Source organism: Falco rusticolus, chromosome 3 (genome assembly GCF_015220075.1).
Source record: "Falco rusticolus isolate bFalRus1 chromosome 3, bFalRus1.pri, whole genome shotgun sequence".
Taxonomy (NCBI): Eukaryota; Metazoa; Chordata; class Aves; order Falconiformes; family Falconidae; genus Falco; species Falco rusticolus.
Window position 1 is genome coordinate 34,390,110 of NC_051189.1, and position 17,485 is coordinate 34,407,594.

Sequence of the window (17,485 nt, forward strand, 5' to 3'; positions counted from 1 at the left end):
TCCTAGACTGTCTGGATCTCTGCTGGTATGGTTAAGCAAGCCAGAAAGAGGTTCTGAGACCACAAACACAACATTTTTTAATTAATTTAATCAAATTTAATTTATATTATATATATATAAATTAATAAAATAAATTTAATTAATTTAATTAAAAAAGGCAGACCCCAGGGGAAATGCAGAGCTGTGGTCTGTGGGGTACAGGGCAGCCACTGCCAACTCCCACCCAAGAACTGAAGAATATCACTTCCCCCTTTCCCACTTGAGTTATGAAGTGATGTTTTTAAAAGATGGTTACTTTCTCCTCCATCCTCTTCCTCTTCCACATCACTAATGCTTTCCAATAGTGCAATAAGGTTCTCAAAGTAGGAATCAAATGGTCTTGAAAACCCAAGGACAGATGCATAGCAAATTCCTTGCCTCTGCTGCTACATCATCTCTCATTTAAATTCATAGCTGGCCCAGAGTACACATCTGTAAACACTGCTGAATTGGTAAGTACTTTATTCCTGAAATGGAGACTCCTTTACCTCAAAAAAACTTCCCATGGAAACTGTCAGCATGCCCCAGAAAAACTTCTGTCCTCAGAACTTCACTGGAAGTCTGGAGAGGGAGTCTGTTTGTTCAGAACAAGCATCCGAGCGTATCCACTTGGAGATCTGATAGAGGATTTTGTCTCCTGCACGGGGTGTGTTTATCACAGGTAGCTATGTTCAAATGGGAAAAATTGCATTACCCTGGAAGCACATGGCCCATGATAAACACCTTGTATGGGGATTCTGATGATAAATGCTGTCAGCACATATCTGCTACAAAAGGGATATCTTCTTAAGCCCCAGCTAGCAATCAGCTTAGTTCTGATACAGAGGGATTAATATATTCGCAGGATTTTGCACCAGGCAGTGTAACTAGAAATGGCACAAACTGGAAAATAAATCACCCACAAAACATATATATATATATATATATATTCATTTAAAGATGTATAGAATAAAAAAAGCATTTAAAATCTTATTTTTATTGACATAAAAATTGCATTTTGCTTTAAAAAATAATCTATAATTTCATACACATTTTAGGAAGTCTGGAACCAATTTTTTTTAGTAATCTACAGTGCTTCTTCTCAAACTTCATATGCATCTGACCTCTGAGGTGCCAGTTTGTTGAATAGCCTTGTTTGGTGCTAACCAATTTAGCACAAAGTACTGCATGCAGATTTCAGGGTACATCCCCAATAAAATGCAGCAATTTCATAACAATTTTAAAAGATTAAGAATATTACCTATGACCATTTTTATAAGCAAAGGAGGATTAAGATGTGTTTACGTGGGTTGTGTATGATCCAGATTAGCTTTTTGCTGTTTTGGCTATTGCTCATGGGTTTAACACCGGAGCTTGGATAACATTCATGGGCTTCGCCGTATATATACCGGGTCTGACAGGTTTGAGATCTGTCAGAGACTTGTGTTCCTAAATCCAGGGGACTCACATTTACATTTCAGTGAGAAACTTAATAGCAATACTTAACAAGATCAAGGTAAACATCAAAACTACATTTCTTAAAGGAGTTTAAAATTTTTGAAGAAGCATATTTCTTCTGTGTGTGAACAGAAGTAGTATCTGGCAAAGGCCACATGCATTCAGTTTTGATTAAACCATGCATCAAGCTAATTATTCTTTCATACCAGCACATCCCAAGCTTAGCAATGTCCTTGTTTAATACTCTCTACTGTCCTGACTGGACTGATTCAATGATCAGTATAATTAACCAGCTTTGTGGCAAATCAAATTTATACAGCTGTGGAAATGAAACAGGTGTGACCTGCATGTGTTCTTGATTGGTCTTTTGTCGTGGGGCTGCAGTCTCATTTTTTATTTAAGGACCTTGCCAGTAGCTATACATCACAAGATAAGGCTAGGATTTTTTTTGTGTCGAAAAAAAGTAGTGCTTGTTATGTACCACACCTGAACAGTATCGTTGCATTGATAATGAAAGAAAGGTGACATAAAGAGTAACTCATGTGTGTTGATGAAGTCAGGGAGCATTGATTAGACATACTCTACAGACTATGCAGCAGCCTAACATGCCATAAAATTAAGGGCATGATAAATAGCAGGTTGATTACACATCAGGAAAAAACTGATGAAGTTATGCTCCATAATTAATGAATCCCTTCACAGTACAACTTTCCTAGCGCTTATAAATATCACCTGAATTACTGAAGTAGCTTTGAAATCGTTCCACTGGGGAAATTAATTTAAAATTGATGAAAGACATATAGGAGATATAGCTATCTTTAGTATTTCTGGGTTCATTGCAGCCTGCTGAGTTTCCAGCTGTTTGAGCTGTATTTCAGATAGAGAAACCCTGGTCCTTGTAGGTAGAGCTGCAAGCTGAAGAGGAACATAGCAGAAGTAATGTAGATTTATAATCTTTCATTAAGTCAGCTTGTGCTTTTCCAGTCTTGTGACCTTTTTTTGCTAGGTAAAGAGGAAAAAAAAAAAAAAAGAGAGAGGACACTGTGCAGATTGCCCCCAAATACTCTCAGTGAGGACACTGATATAGCTGCAAGTATGTGATCTCCTTCCAAGGAAATAAAAGGATGCTGTTTCTTTTCCAAGACTGCATTCAACTTTGTTTTCACAGTCAGGAGGGGAACTGTTACTTCTCCAAAATGCAAGTTTTTGGCCACAGCAATAGCATGATGCTTTCAGTGCAGAATGGAACTGAGCTCCATTTCTTCTCTTCTCTGCAATTCTCTCTTACTTATTGTAAGACAAGTAACAAGGAATGCAAATTAATGCATAAAAGATCAAAGGGCATTTAATTATACAGAATACTTTTGCAAAAATAAGTGGCAAATAGTTGCTTTGTAGTATAAATAGAAGCAGATTGTTACTAAGAAAGCAAAATACATTTGAGGTATGTGCCCTATATCTTACTTGAGTTATAGAAAAGTTGTGAATGATGCAATTCAATGGTAGGGATCTGGGACGAGGCTTCCTCTGGTGCTGAGCCTGATCTTTAATCAGCTTGTTCTACCATTACCTTTGATCATTAAGAGTTTAGATTCAAGCCCAGAGATCACAGCCTAAAACAGTATTCTATTTATATAACCTACAGCTGTGAGCCTCTCTATAGAACATTTCAATGAGCTTTATTATTACTACTGGTGTTATTTTTAAACAAGTTGTTAGTAAGGACAGCACAAGAATTTCTCTAATTTCTAGAGTTTCCATTCATCATTGGATAAATTCTTCAATATATCACACTGACTCTGCCATGACAGCATTAAATGGCAAGAAAGATCACTAGTACCATGTGACTCTAACATCTCCATCAAAAAAAACACTAAATATTTTTAAATCTTTACCTTGATAGGATGAATCCTTTGAACTTCAATACAGACATGAACTCTGTCATAAACCATTTTGTTCTTATTTAATATTTTCTAGATCCCGGAGCACCATGTTCATGCACTGCCACATGAAGTGTTAAATTATCTTAATTTCCTAATGTTTCTAAATAATTTATGTTTAGAAAATCTATAATATAATAGTGAGCAGTGTGAGTGTATTCTGAATGGGTTATAACTTCCCTTAAAAAAACACTTATGGAAAGGTTTAGAAATTGGCTTCTTAATTTGCATTTGCTTGAAGCACAGCCAAATATGTGGTTATTAAAATAAAATAATTTATTTTTCTTTACTAAATGTATTTTAAACTGATTTTGCTGTTGGCTTTTCAGAACTGAGAGAATGAAAATACATACACAGGCTTTTCTGCTGTTTTTCAATGCCTGTCTGATAAAAAGACACACACAACTGACTTGCCAAGTTGCTTTTACCTCTATAGGTCAAGAGAGACCAAACTGGGGGACAGAACTCTGAAGATTCAGTTAATGCTCAACAACCACCCACGCCTCTTAGAAAACATCAATCTTTTGTACAGTACACTCCACCTGAGTACATAATTTCCCAGGAAGGATTGGATAAAATATTAAAACTCGTAATATACTATTTCAGTAATTCTTTTTCTCAATAAAACAAGTTGTCTGCCAGCTATGTAAATGGAACTTGACTTCTGCTGCTGTCCATGACAACTTACTTACATGGCCTAAATTGAAGGATCCCAGTGTGCTTTTAAGCACACTGATACCCAACTCCCTGCTGGGGAGAGCTCCAGTGATGTTCCCACTTTTACCTTTTCCTAGACACTGCTCTCCACAGAGGAAAACCTGAGTAGGGAGTTGGATGGGACCATCATGTGCTAACCTAACCTAGATCCTGGGGACAAACGCCTTCAGAAATCAGTTTAAATGCTGGCTTAGTATGTATTTATACCTAGATATATGAACAATAATAACCTGGAAGAATGTTTACATACAAAATAGATACTGGACTTTTTAAAAAGTCACAGGTAGGAAAGATTACTTGGGAGACTAAAGTACTTTGATGGTGAAACTATATAACTAATAATATAACTCCAAATACATTAATAACTCCTAATAACTCCATAACATTAATGCTTAATGACTGCGTGGTAGCTTGTGTGTAACAATAGTGGCTCTTTGTATTAATTTTTCTCAGCAAGCTGCTACAGCAAATGGTAGCAAATTGGACGCTTTTATGGCAGTTTCAACACATTCTCCAACCAAGTGGCTGCAGAAACCGAATAAATAGGCATTCAGCTGTAAGACATTCCCTTCGAATCTGAGTTAAATCCCAAAGGAAGGGCTCCTGGGGCACGTTACACGGCTGTTTTCTGTGAACGCAGTGTGTAGGACAACATAATTGTCGCTCTTTCCTCAGCAATAAAGCCTTAATTCAACGCTATTTCAGTCAATGTGAATTTTGCCATTGATTTCAGTATTGCATGACCAGAACCAGTGATCAATAAGAACACCTGGAGGAGATGTTCAAAGGCACAAAACGCTGTTAGAAGCCTGCTTGATGGAACTGACTTTCATCAGAGATTAGCTGGCAAATTGTCACTGGGCATTTTTCCCTCCTACTCTCTGATGCATGTCCTAAATTCTGCAGACAGACATGGACAGTATATATCACTTACGTGTAACCTAACTATGCACAGAATATCTTTACTTTTTAAGTGCATTAAATGAATCGGAAATAAATTATAATGGTGAATGACAGGTATCAGCCACTTCCCTTTAATTTTAAATTCTCAACATACAGCACTTGTTCATCATGTTCCTGGGTTATAAATTCCTGTCAAGAAGAATGTTACATAAGGGAAATGTAAACCTCTGCAAAAATTGTAAGCCAGTTATATACACAATTTTTCTTCCCGCGCCCCCCCCCCCCCCCCCCCCCCCCCCGTATCTGCATTTCTGTTTATACACCTACAACTTCTTTGGAAAGTAAAATTTTTTGTAGACAGTCTATGCACTTCAAGTTGCCTATTTCAGCTAACAGGATCTGTGGACAGTAGCTGACCAGAAAGTCAAATATAGATAATTCTATAGCAGATCTCTTTTGTTTGAATATATACAGTACATTTTGTGGAAGTAGGTTGTAAATTCAAATATAAACATGTTCTCCAAAATTATTAATACCATTTTTAGCTAATAAAGTATTTTTCAAACTGATTTCTACTAAACATTCTGCGCTAATATAAAAATCTGCATATATATTCAGGCAAAGATAAAAAAAAGATGTAAACATGCATGCTAATTTATTTTTATGAAAAGGAAAAAAGAAATCAGATTTCATGGTGACTGCACAAACACGTGCAGTGTGGAAATGGATGCAGCATTCAAGGGCAGGTCCAGCCAATAGAACCTGTATTTTATGAGATGTTCTCCTTCTTAATTTTTTAACAAGACCCTGGTCAAAGTCTATATCCAACTTATTATAAGAAAGTAATATAAAAGATTCTGTGTTTACTTTAAAAATCTCACTAGCATTGCTATTACAATGTTAATTTGGAAAAAGGATTTTTCAATTAATCACTGAAGGGTTTGTTCTCATATAGAGAAGATACTTCATAAAGGCACATATCTTAATATTTATACCTCTGTAGAATAGAAATAATTTATTGTCTGGGCAATTTTTGGTCAGGTATAAGAAAAAAGTGAATAGCAGGAAAATATTTTCTTTTTGACAGAGATCAAAAAGAACCAAAATAGGCTCATTTTGAACATGAGTGTTTACAACAGTTTGTCTGTGTCTGTCAAGATTTACTACAATTCACTCAAAATATCTGTATTATAGACCATGCTCAGAAATCTTTTTTATCCCAGATTTTATCAAAAAAATTACAACTCATTGCTTGTGCATGATTACTCTCAAACTGTTACAGAAGACACTGATGGCTGCACGTTATTTACTCATTGCATGCCTGCAGCTACTCACTAATGAACCTACTTTAATAAAAGTTTTCTTTCCAACTTGTGGCACCTGCACCAGTTTATCGCTGTCAAGTGCAATGCTGTATGTCTGGTACATCACAGCTTACTTATATATGAAAATGTACATTACTGGGGACTCTGACACTGTAGAATGTTCATCCTAGAAAGCTGATCAGTGAGTACCAAGGATGTAAGTACAATTGCAAAAAGCTTCAGATACTTCCTGCTCTCATGAAAGGGTTTTCTAGACAAACATATCTTAATGCTTGAAAATAATTTTAATGTTATATCAGAGTAAGGAAAAAAGTCCTAGAGCTAGAGCCATACTTGTATAAGTCCATCTTTATAAGACTTAATCCTTATCACATATGTTAAAAGGAAGATGTAAAATGATACCCAAAGGGAAGGCAAATCAAATCAATATTTAGTGCATCAGAAATGCTATCATAATGCATGTTTCTATTTCTCAGGACAGGCATCCCATTTTGCAAGTGACCAGTCCTAAATCACTGAGATTTTCTTTGCCTTTTAGTTGAGCCACCAAGGGCAAGCAGGAAGGTACTTCCCTTACCCTACCATTCCCTCCCAGATATTTTTTTTTCAAGTGATAGACTATAAGTTACAAAAAAAAAATTCTTCCCTTCAAAAAACATAGCTCATAAAATGGAAAGACCATTTTCAGAATAATCAACAAGACTGCTGAGTGTTGGGACTCTCTGGCATTAAGTTTCAGTTCTGTGCTGATAGCACGTGTTGCCCTGCAGTAATGCAGTAAAAATACAGCAAAATCAAAGTGTTGCAAATAGCTGTGCAAAACCTTCAGTGAGTTCTAAGGAAATAATATCCGAACACAAGCAGTAAAACCAGGCTAGAAGGTGACACCTAGACCCAGTTTTATGACAGACCTGGAGGTGAACCAAAATCAGCAATAGCATTGCCTTTGGAAACTATTAATAAGACAGACACCAGCAATTTGGAGAACAATGTGTATTCAATTTAAAGAATTACAGTTGGATGGTTTTCCTAAGGCATTTTCTAAGTCAGCAGGGTCAAAGGTAGACTTATAATGCAACATGTATTCATTATTTATTTATCTATCTTTATTTTTTTATTTTTGGTGAAAAGCAGCCCCAAGCAGACTTCATTGTGTAGGAAGTTCAAAAAAACCCAAATAGTTTGCAGAGATCACTGTAGGTTTCTGCAAAGAACAATGAGGAAGAGATGCCACCTCAGTTTTAAGCAGAAGCAGAAAGATTGATGATTATAATGCACAACATAATGTCACAATGCAGCCTATTTTTGAGAATGTTTAACATACTACTAACTCAAAAAACAGAAGAAATGAGATGGAACAGAGGAAAGCAGAAATTTAAGGCCAAAATTGTTAGCTCTTCAAAACTAAAAATGTGATGCTGAATGTTCCATAGATAGGGGCTGGAATCTAATTATCAGTCTTATGTGCTCACAGTCATCATCGTAATGCCATTCTAAAGTACCCGAGATCTCCGTCCCTTCTGAGCTGTGTACAGAGGGAGGAGGGGGAATATTTCCAAAGTAACATCCAGAAACAGTTTTGGATTTTTCTGTCAAAGAATCTCAAAGATAAAACTGCTGAAAAGGTCCTGGACTTAATGTAGCATTTAAGTCTTGGCTGATGATTCACAACCCGTAAATATCCCTCTAATGGTTTATCAGATTTTCGATAATGATTTGAGAGACTTGAAAGGTATTTCTTGAAACGTTATGATTTTTTTCCTTGTAAAGCAATCAATATGTGCATACTGTGCTGCTTGATCTTATCACTAGTTACAGCTGGAAGTATATGACTGAAACATTTATTAAAAGTCCTCTGCTTTTTTCATTTTGTGTGTTTAATTTTGTAATGAAAACTCTCAGTGATTTACTGAGAAAAGATTGCATGTATCAGAAAGATTGGGATTTCTAGTTTTGATCATGGAAAGAGGCAGAGACACAGGCTTTGTCTGAAGTTAAGACCTGTACTAGAGGTCAGATGAAGATGTTCTTTCCTTCTCTGTTTCTACAGAGAAAGTTTATGAAAGGCAACAGAAAAAAAATCAGGTCAGCTATGAAAACAAAGTGTTCTTAAAATCAGAACTTGCACTGCTTACATATGCAGCCATGCAAGTCTTTTCTTTTTTCTTTTCTTGAAGCTGGTATGAAAATAATCAACACCAGATTTTCCCTTAAGAGAACAGATTCTCTCTGTTCTGAACCCGTCAAAGGTTTTTCTCTCTTTTCTGAGTAGAGAGGTGGATGGCAGTGCTACAGCAGTGTACAGAGACTTTAACAGAGGCTGGAGTCCCTTCAATATTTCCAGAATTTTATAGGTTTTAGAGGTTTTATGACAATAATACTTTCTTCAACTTGCACATATACTGTAAGGTTTGTATAGATACTTTATGATCAGGTCCATAGTATGTGTTTAAAAGAGACTTTTTAAAATAGATGAGCAATCTGGATTCAAAATCTAAGTGATGGAAAGTAGAAATTGCAAGTACTCTTAGTAAATTATCTTTATGAGTAGAGTTTGAGAATGTATATCTTGACTTATCCTGCAGTCATCTAACTTCAGGTTCTAACCACTGGTTTTCTCAGTTTAAGAGACAGAATTGTCTTTCTATATAGATTGCTTTAGAGTATGATTATCTTCAACCTGTTGATTGTTATTTTAATAGACTTCATTTTTAAAAACTATTATTGATTTTCCCAGATCTCATATCATTACTGGAGTGCAGTTCCAGAACTTGTAAGTTTTGATTTTTCGTAGAAGACTAAACAACATACAGTAAGTGCTGTTTCACTGATGATAAATTTTGTTATTGATAAACATAGGAGCATTTGCTGCCAGCCTGAGCAGGGCTGAGGACTGGAATTCTATGTGTGCATTGAAACCAGTATTACATTTATATTTCTGACACCTTCTTAGTTTTCAATGACATTTCAAATACAAACTTTCAATAGTATGGTGCATTCATTTGCTAAGTCCCCCTAATGCATGTCAAATCACATAATCCAAATTACATTATTTGCATATGTTAATCTTTTTTAATAATTCTTATCAATCCTTACCAACAGCTGATGCATTTTTATCAGATCACCCTAGCTTTCCAATTTTTCTTTTTGTTGAATCGTTGTATATTGTCTGCTATTCTACAAACTTACTTATGTAAGATGAAGAAACCCCTCCCAACATTTAATGTTTTTAATGAAGCCAAAGCTGGTTTTAAGGTTTTTTTTGTTACCCTAAATTTGTTCTCCATAAAACTGAAATGACTGGCTGGATTTCTTTGTTATGTTCTCCACTTGTATTTCAGGTGCTCGAACTTCTGCTCTCAGACAAATTTTTGGAAGTAATTTCTGAATCTGTACGTGCACTGTTTATCCCTTTCTCTCCCCTTTTCAAGACAGAATGTAAGTTCTTGATTCCTCAAGCTTTCCTCCTTACTTTTAGTATTTCCTCCCAGCATTTACAAGAACAAAAATTCTACTTTTCTTCCTGAGGCAGGCTCCCACCGAGCTGTGGGGAGCAGCATGTAAGTTGTGCGTGTAGGGTTTGGTCAGACCACTACTCTCTCAAAAGATGTTTTTTGAAACAGTTATCTTCCAATACTTTTGATTCACTTGTGCAGTCCAGAAGAAAAAATAAGTCTGCTTAAAGTGTCAAAGAAAAAATTCTGGTTTATTTACCCCGCATGCTTCACTGAGGGACACATGTCTCAAGTTTTACTGTTTAGCAACATTGGGAAATGAATAATTTCAAACAAGCCAACCTTCTCAGGTCACCATGAATTCCCTTCAAAGCTATGAGAAGAGTGCTTCCATTCCTGAAGCCGCTGACTTGTTGAATAGCAATTATATATTTTTTTTGTATAAATGTGATGTGAATATTCAATGACATTTGTGCTCCTGCAGGTCATGAGTGTCTTCTTGCTCAGCCTTATTAGTGAACACTTAATTGTGCTGAACTCTACTTCCTCAAAAGGTATGCAGCAGTGGGAATATCCTGGGGCTATTCTAGGATAGCTTTACATGAAGAAAGCTGTCTCTATAACATGCTGAAGAGATATTCCCTTGTTGTCTGGGTCTCTGATGTTTTAAGGAAAGAGGCAGAGTTTTCTTATATGTATCTGGGTCAGTAACTACACTTGTTTTCCCCAATGAGATTTGGTTTTCCATTCACTTTAACTCTTAGTACATACTGTATTAAAGGCTGCTATTTTCTTTGAACAGCAGCAGCCTCAGTACTGGGGGCTCTTTATTGCCCTAACAGGAAAAAAAAAAAAAAAAAAAAGATGGAATTGATCATGGACTGATCCAACTGTAGTATTACAAGACTCAACAGATGCCAACTCTATTTTTAAAGGCTGAAAGTGATTATGCTAACTGTAAAAGTGGACAAAGAAGATAAGAACAGTAAATGGTCTGAACTAGATGATCTTTGAGGTTCCTTCCAAGCCAACCCATTCTGTGATTCTATTATTCTATAAAATGCATGATGAAAAGAAGGCAAATGGGACCTTATAAATAACAGAATATATAGCAGGCAATGCAATAGATCGAAGAATGCTGATAGGACGAAATACTCCTTCATTTGGAATTTCACAGAATTTCTTATCAGATGATTTCAGTATACATGAAATTCTATCTCCAGCAAGACAAGGATACTCAAAAAACACACATCAGGTGACACCTGTGGACAGCACATCTCTAAAAGCAGCACTAGCTTAAGCCAAAAATACTATGACCTTCTGCAACAGCCACATGCATTCTACATCGCAGCAGCTACCTGCATAACTTTTGAAAATCTTTTATTTTATTATCACTTATTTAACCCTTTAATAAATGCACATGCTACTTTCTATGGCACTCTGCACACAGGGAAATCTAAGAGTGGACAAACAAAATTGAGGACTGAGGCCAAAGTATCATAATCCATTTGATAATTACAGGTAAGGTTTTGACATGTCTTCTATAAGGAGAGAGGTATCAGCAGAATAAAAGGAAGTGTGATGTCTCCCTTCTCATTACTCTTTAAAAAAGCCGCCTGAGATATCACTAATCATCTGTTGGTTTTAAAAGCAGCAGAATATTCACAAGATCTGGATGACACTTCAAAAAAATTTTCTGTTCACAGCGTGTAAGCATAAAAAATAGCCCTACAATTTCAGCTAAGCAAACTGTAATATGCAATGGAAACAGATGTTTTACATGAGGCTGGTAGCCAAGCCATGGCAGAATCATTAATGCATTTGGAGCTCAATTTCAATGCCATTTGATGTTGACAGGATTCTTCATATTGTCATGAAGACATCTGGGACTGGTGCCTTGGAATTCACCCCTTGGAAAGGGACAGGATCTGTAGCTGCTCTTAGGATAACTGTTGACTTTATCAGTGGTTCCTAACACTCAAAAGTAAATGCGCTTTGCCTCAGCTGGTGTTGTGCTCTGATTGTCATTGCCAATGTGCATAAAAGATCCCATGAACAATGAAAATATGAAGCTGAATAAAAGTAAACTCCTATTTTTCCACCTTTGCCTTAACTTTCTGACCACTGGTTCAGGTGTGTAGCAGAGAAGTCCCACACCAGCCTCTGCACTCCAGGCACTGCTCTGCCATCTCCTCCAGGGTGCTGCCACACACCTTCTTTAAAGCATGTCTGCCTGCCACACAGGCCATCACTGTCTCTTTCTTCTCCTTCATTTCTTCTGAGTAACACTTAGAGTGTTAGACTGAATCATCATTAAGGATCATCTTTTCATCCTTTTTCATACACAGGCCTCCACCAGGTGGTCCTGATTTAAGTTGTGAAGCTACACTAGCCATGAACAATAACATGAATTTCTTAAAGTTGGTTTATAGGTAAGTCAGTTTTTTCCAAGGTTATTTTCTTCAAGGGTAGCAGCCTGCCTTGACTCCTGTAACAGTGACGTTGCAAGAAAGACCTCAGTGAAAAATGAATGTCTACTACTTGCTTCATAAGAGGAAGCTTGGAGGCATGGAATCTGATGTGATTCCATGATTACATGAGAACATGTGAATGACTGCCTCTCCATGGAGAAGACCCACATGTGCACTGCAGCCTGCCACAGCTCTTATCCTGACCATCCTCAGCAGCTGCAGCCCCAAAGCAGGTCAGTCTATGATTCAACCCTTTTATTTCAGAAAAGCCTTATCACACATGTTTACCAGTTTTCCAGTGTTTGTAAGATTGCATTTGTTACAATGGTTTCCCCTCATTCAGTCATTAGGTCTGTGCAATGAAGTGACAATCCACCCTATCAGCTAGATAACATCCTGAATTAAGGATAAAACATGCTATAAATCTGGGTGTGCAGACGAAGATATACATGGAGACTATGTGTGTATGTGTAGGTAGGTAACAACAAACATACAGAAACAGCTTTAATCTGAGTTTTGTAGTGATGCAAGTTTCACAATTTACTCTAATATTTATTTTTAATTCTCATTGGTTACAACCATGTATGGAATAAATAAAATATGTTAACTACATAATATTAGTGCAACTTTGACTAGAATCAAACCCAAAGGTACAATGGAAGTGAAACATTAATATTATTTTTTAACTTAGAAGACTTATGTACGATGCTACAGATTGGAAAAAAATAAAAATATATAGAACCTTTATCCCATTCATACAGATAGGTAAGCAGACCCATTTTTTTTTTTTTTGCATCTGCTCCTCTAACAACAGATTTGTAACCAGGACAGAATTTGCAAATACAAATTCCTTATATTTTATGTTTGAAAAAGCTCATTGTGTCTCTATTTTTTTGATGCTCCTTTCTAACCTGATGTACTTTTACATTAAGTACAAAATGTTTGTATACCCTTCTTCAAATATTAAAGAAAAAAATGGGTTAGGAAAGCAACGCTTGTAGTACTGTTCAGAGTGTACCAAATCCAGAAGCAGAACTTCAATGAATAAGAAAAAGCTACAAAGCTCACTTTCATTTTATGCCAGAAGTTCAAGTATTTTATTGAGAGGTAGTGAGGAGTTTTAAAACCTGAAGTTTACTCTACATACATTGGAAATTATATGTTAATATTTGTTTTTATTATTTATTAAGGGCCACCAAAAACACCTTCAAGTTTGAAAGAGAACGTGTTAAATGCAGTGGACAGGAAATGTAGTACTTGTGTACTAACACAGCTCTTACCCTTACATTATCCCTTATAGTTCTTAAGCCTTATATTTCAGAATAGCAATTGCTTAGATTAAATCTATCCTTCAAAAGGCCATTGAGTGATATGAATAGGAGCAGTATCAAAATTACTCAAATTGTTTTGTTTGTCTGTTAAGACTTTTGCACTTGTTAATTAGCTAAGAGGTATTAATGAAGCATCCCTGTACACAGTATTGGTATCTAATATAGTGAAGACAGTTTTATTGATTGGGATCTTAAAATTACAGACAGTTTTAAAAACAACAAAATTGCAACAGACACCCTTATAATTACAAATTTGATTCTAGTTATGTTTAATTCTTTTTTTTTTCTTTTCTTTTCCTTTTATTTTACTTTATTTTTTCTCTTTGCAAATCACAAATCACAGATTTTCCTTGGGGTCAGGAGGGGTGGAAGGGAAAGAGGAAGAAGGCAAGTTCTCTTCTTAAAAGCATTCTTAAAAGTATCTTGTGCAGTTTTCATGAATGACTAGATCTCTACAACAAAAAATTAACAACTCAGCTACCCAGTCCCAAATTTTCTCATTGTACACCATAACCAGGCTTGAACAGGAGAGAATGCAAGAATGCAGCTGGCTATAGAATGAGCTCCCAGTTTACATAACAGTGAAAGTAATCAGTATGTTAAATGAACTAGATTAATTATAATCTGCCTGTATATAAATAATGTTCTTCCACTGCTGCTACAGGGGAAAAAAAACCAAAAACCCAAGATGATATATTTTATTGAATGTGAAGCAGATGATTGATTTCAGTTGCAGAGATTTCAGCAGAGATCTGTCCTGCAAACTTTCTACATGTAGCACATCCATTTGTTTGGGGTGAGAAACGTGAAGGAGACCTGTGCAGATTAAGCTCTAAGGACCAGAAACTGAGGTCAGTGATATAGCTGTATATATCCCTTCAACTCTGAACCATAACAATGCTTCTGTCCAAAGTCCAAACTTTACCTTCTTTTGAATTGCTATTCCTCCCCTCCTGCTCTCTGCCTGAAAGCACACAGTCCCTACATGGCATTTTCCTTAGAGATGTGTCTTTTTTTCTCAGCCTCAGATATACTCTCCATTTGTAACTTGACCTCTTGCTCTATTCCCTTACAGTAACACATACTTCATGACCTGACCCACAGCATTTCATTTTTACTTGCCTCAGTTACCCTTCCATAATGTTCTGGAGGAGACAACGTTGATACTGAAATACCCCTGCCTGATGCCATAGCAATGTAAAAACTCAAACAGGTGCTTGACTGGAAACTCATGCATTTAAAGCCAGTGAATTTTCAGGGCTGGGGTGTCTTAAATACAGAACAAAGATGCATGCATGCTTCCCTCCCCCCCCCACCCCCGGCTTCTGTTTCTGTGGTTTAAGCAATCTAGTTAATTGTTCTGAAAGTTGTGGTGAAGAAAAATAAAATAACTGACCTGGTATCACTGCCTCCCCTAAAGCAAACCATGTAAAAAGTCCACCGAGTGAAAGCATGTCAACCCTGTCAAGTCAAAGGCTACAGCAAGCTGTTCATTAAGTCCTGAATAAAGGATGCTGTTCTGAACTAAACTTATATTTGATCTCTATTTCTTTGTTGATATTATAAAGCAATTACCTATTGAGGGTTTCCATAGTAACAAGTGAGATAATTTTTTGTTTTAAAGCTCTTTTATGCACTTAACATACAGATAGAGTGGGATAATTGCAGGGAATACTGTTCCTGCTTTCCTGGTATTATTTAACCAGAGCAGGGTAAAGGAAAGCATGGTTTTCAATGAAACTGGAGATTTATTTTCCCTCCTCTGTAAGAACATGAAAAAAACTTTACAATTTACTTACATCTTTGGTTTCTGCGTTTGCTCTTGTACATAGTCATTCTGAAGAAATTCCACTTTCTAAGAAGTAATTGCCTTGGACACGGACAAAAGAGATGAGATCGTGCTTCTGCTTTGCAGTGAGACAGTTGCTCACTGACAGAAGGTAACCAGCAATCTCTCAGAGAAAGGCAGGGTAATACCATTCTCCTAAAATCCAGGGTAGATTCTACTGGCTCTAACTATTTTCTCTGTTACAAAGCCCAGAGACAAAATATATTTATTTTCCTCTTTTTCAAATGTGTTTTATACTAGCTAATAAAATCCAGAAAGTATATAGAATCACATAATCAGACAATATGGGATAATGTGCTATTCAATAGCCTGACATCAAGATTCCTTGAAAAAGCCCTGATATAACCAAAACTGCATAAATGACCTCATAAACTAACAAAAACTAACTTTTCATTGTCAGGTCTTAGAATTATGCATATGAGGACGTTAAAATATTTTGGGCTAAATTTTCAAGCAAAAATACTATTTTTGAAAAATCAGTGCATGTTGATCAATGAAAACCTGACTGCAGGTCTGAGCTCATGAATAGGTTATGCAGGAAATAACATATAAAATGCAAATTTTTTTCCATGCCTATGTTTACTCCTGCATTACCTTCCAATGATTTAATTTGAGGAAAGTTATTTAAGCAACATTCTGCTGATTGCTCATTTTTATAAGTACTTCATTGCCTGCTAGTCTGTTGAATCACAAGGTCATGGGGAAAAAGTGGCAGCACTGTATGATTTTTCACATACATGTATGTCGCCGTTTCAAAGAACCCAGACATCTTCCTAAAGGGAACAGAGGAAAGGGGAAAAAATTCTTGCCGTGTGGAGGAGATAAGAGTTATGACGACATTCAAGAAAGAAGATGACAATGGCAGCTATGCAGCTCGAAAGAGGTGGAAATTTCAGTTCATTCAGCAATAAATCTGCCGTCAATAAAATTACGTGAATGGATTTCTTAATGTTTTAAGAAATCCATGTCTGGAAGTGCTCTTCGTGTTTTAAGATCTTGATCAAAGATATCACAAATACAGAAGTGTCAAAGGAATAGAGATAGAGGATGGGGTAATGTAAAAATAATTGCTGACTCAAATGTCTTGAAAATAATAATAATAGTTGTATTGCTATTTAAAATGCATAGATTGACAGCAGCTTTTTAAACTACTCAAAAAAATCTAAAGCTAATGTTTTTGGCTTACGTAAAAAAAATTAACATCTGGTGCCTATGGATCATTCATGTTTCAGAAAGTAAAAAACTCCTTTTCAAAGACAGGGAGAATTTGCAGCATCCATCTAAAAACATAAACCTACAGGTATTTTATTCATGAAAAAACCCTAAAATTAAAAGGAATGTCTATTTTAAGCTACCTACCATAAAATTATACTTTTTCCATCTTTTTTTTTCTCTCAGATTTTTTCTTTTTATATCTCCAGTATAACCATTTTTTAGTCTTGTGCATTATTTAATTTTCCTTTCAATTGTTCAGTATTCGTATATCCTCACATTGGCACACCTCTAGCTACTGAAGTGAAAACTTTACTTTATATTGACTTTATTCCTGTACTTCTCCTCCCTTTGTCAAAATCTGACCACATGTCTTTTCATTTGCTTTGGCTTTGTATCAGCATAGCTGACAATAATGTGTAGCCTGAAAAAAAAAAGTGGAAGTAACGGATGCATTTTTTAGATGTATTTAGTATTTCAACTCCAGTCATCTCCAAATGCCACAGTTGAAGTAACGCCATCTCTGTTGTGGAGGTCAGCAGAAAGGTGGGAAATTGCAAAGCACATGAACAGTGACAGGAGGAAAAAAAATTGGCTAAGTGATTGCTAAACATAGCAGCAGACAAAATGTCTGCACCATATAGGAAGAACCTGCATGCCACATTAACATTGTGCATTTAATATCCATTTAGGTCAGTATTTTTGCAGTAGTTTGTATGCGCTGAGGATATTTGTGCAGTTTTCCTGCTTTGTTTTTTCCTCTGAGTTAATTTCCAGCTGAATCAGGTCTGTGATCTGACTCAGAG

The 17,485-nt window shown here is 36.1% G+C and overlaps 1 protein-coding gene across 5 annotated transcripts in view; it reads right to left on the minus strand.

Annotated features, from left to right (window-relative positions):
* RALYL (RALY RNA binding protein like) overlaps positions 1–17,485 on the minus strand; it is a 400,885-nt gene that overhangs the window by 106,402 nt on the left and 276,998 nt on the right. The window contains exon 1 of one of the 5 annotated variants that reach the window (XM_037381574.1): positions 15,418–15,533. The exons of the other annotated variants lie outside the window; for them this stretch is intronic. Coding sequence (XP_037237471.1) covers positions 15,418–15,454 — 37 coding nt within the window. The 5' untranslated portion in view covers positions 15,455–15,533. Of the gene's footprint in view, positions 1–15,417; positions 15,534–17,485 lie in introns of those variants that run through there. 5 annotated transcript variants of the gene reach the window in all.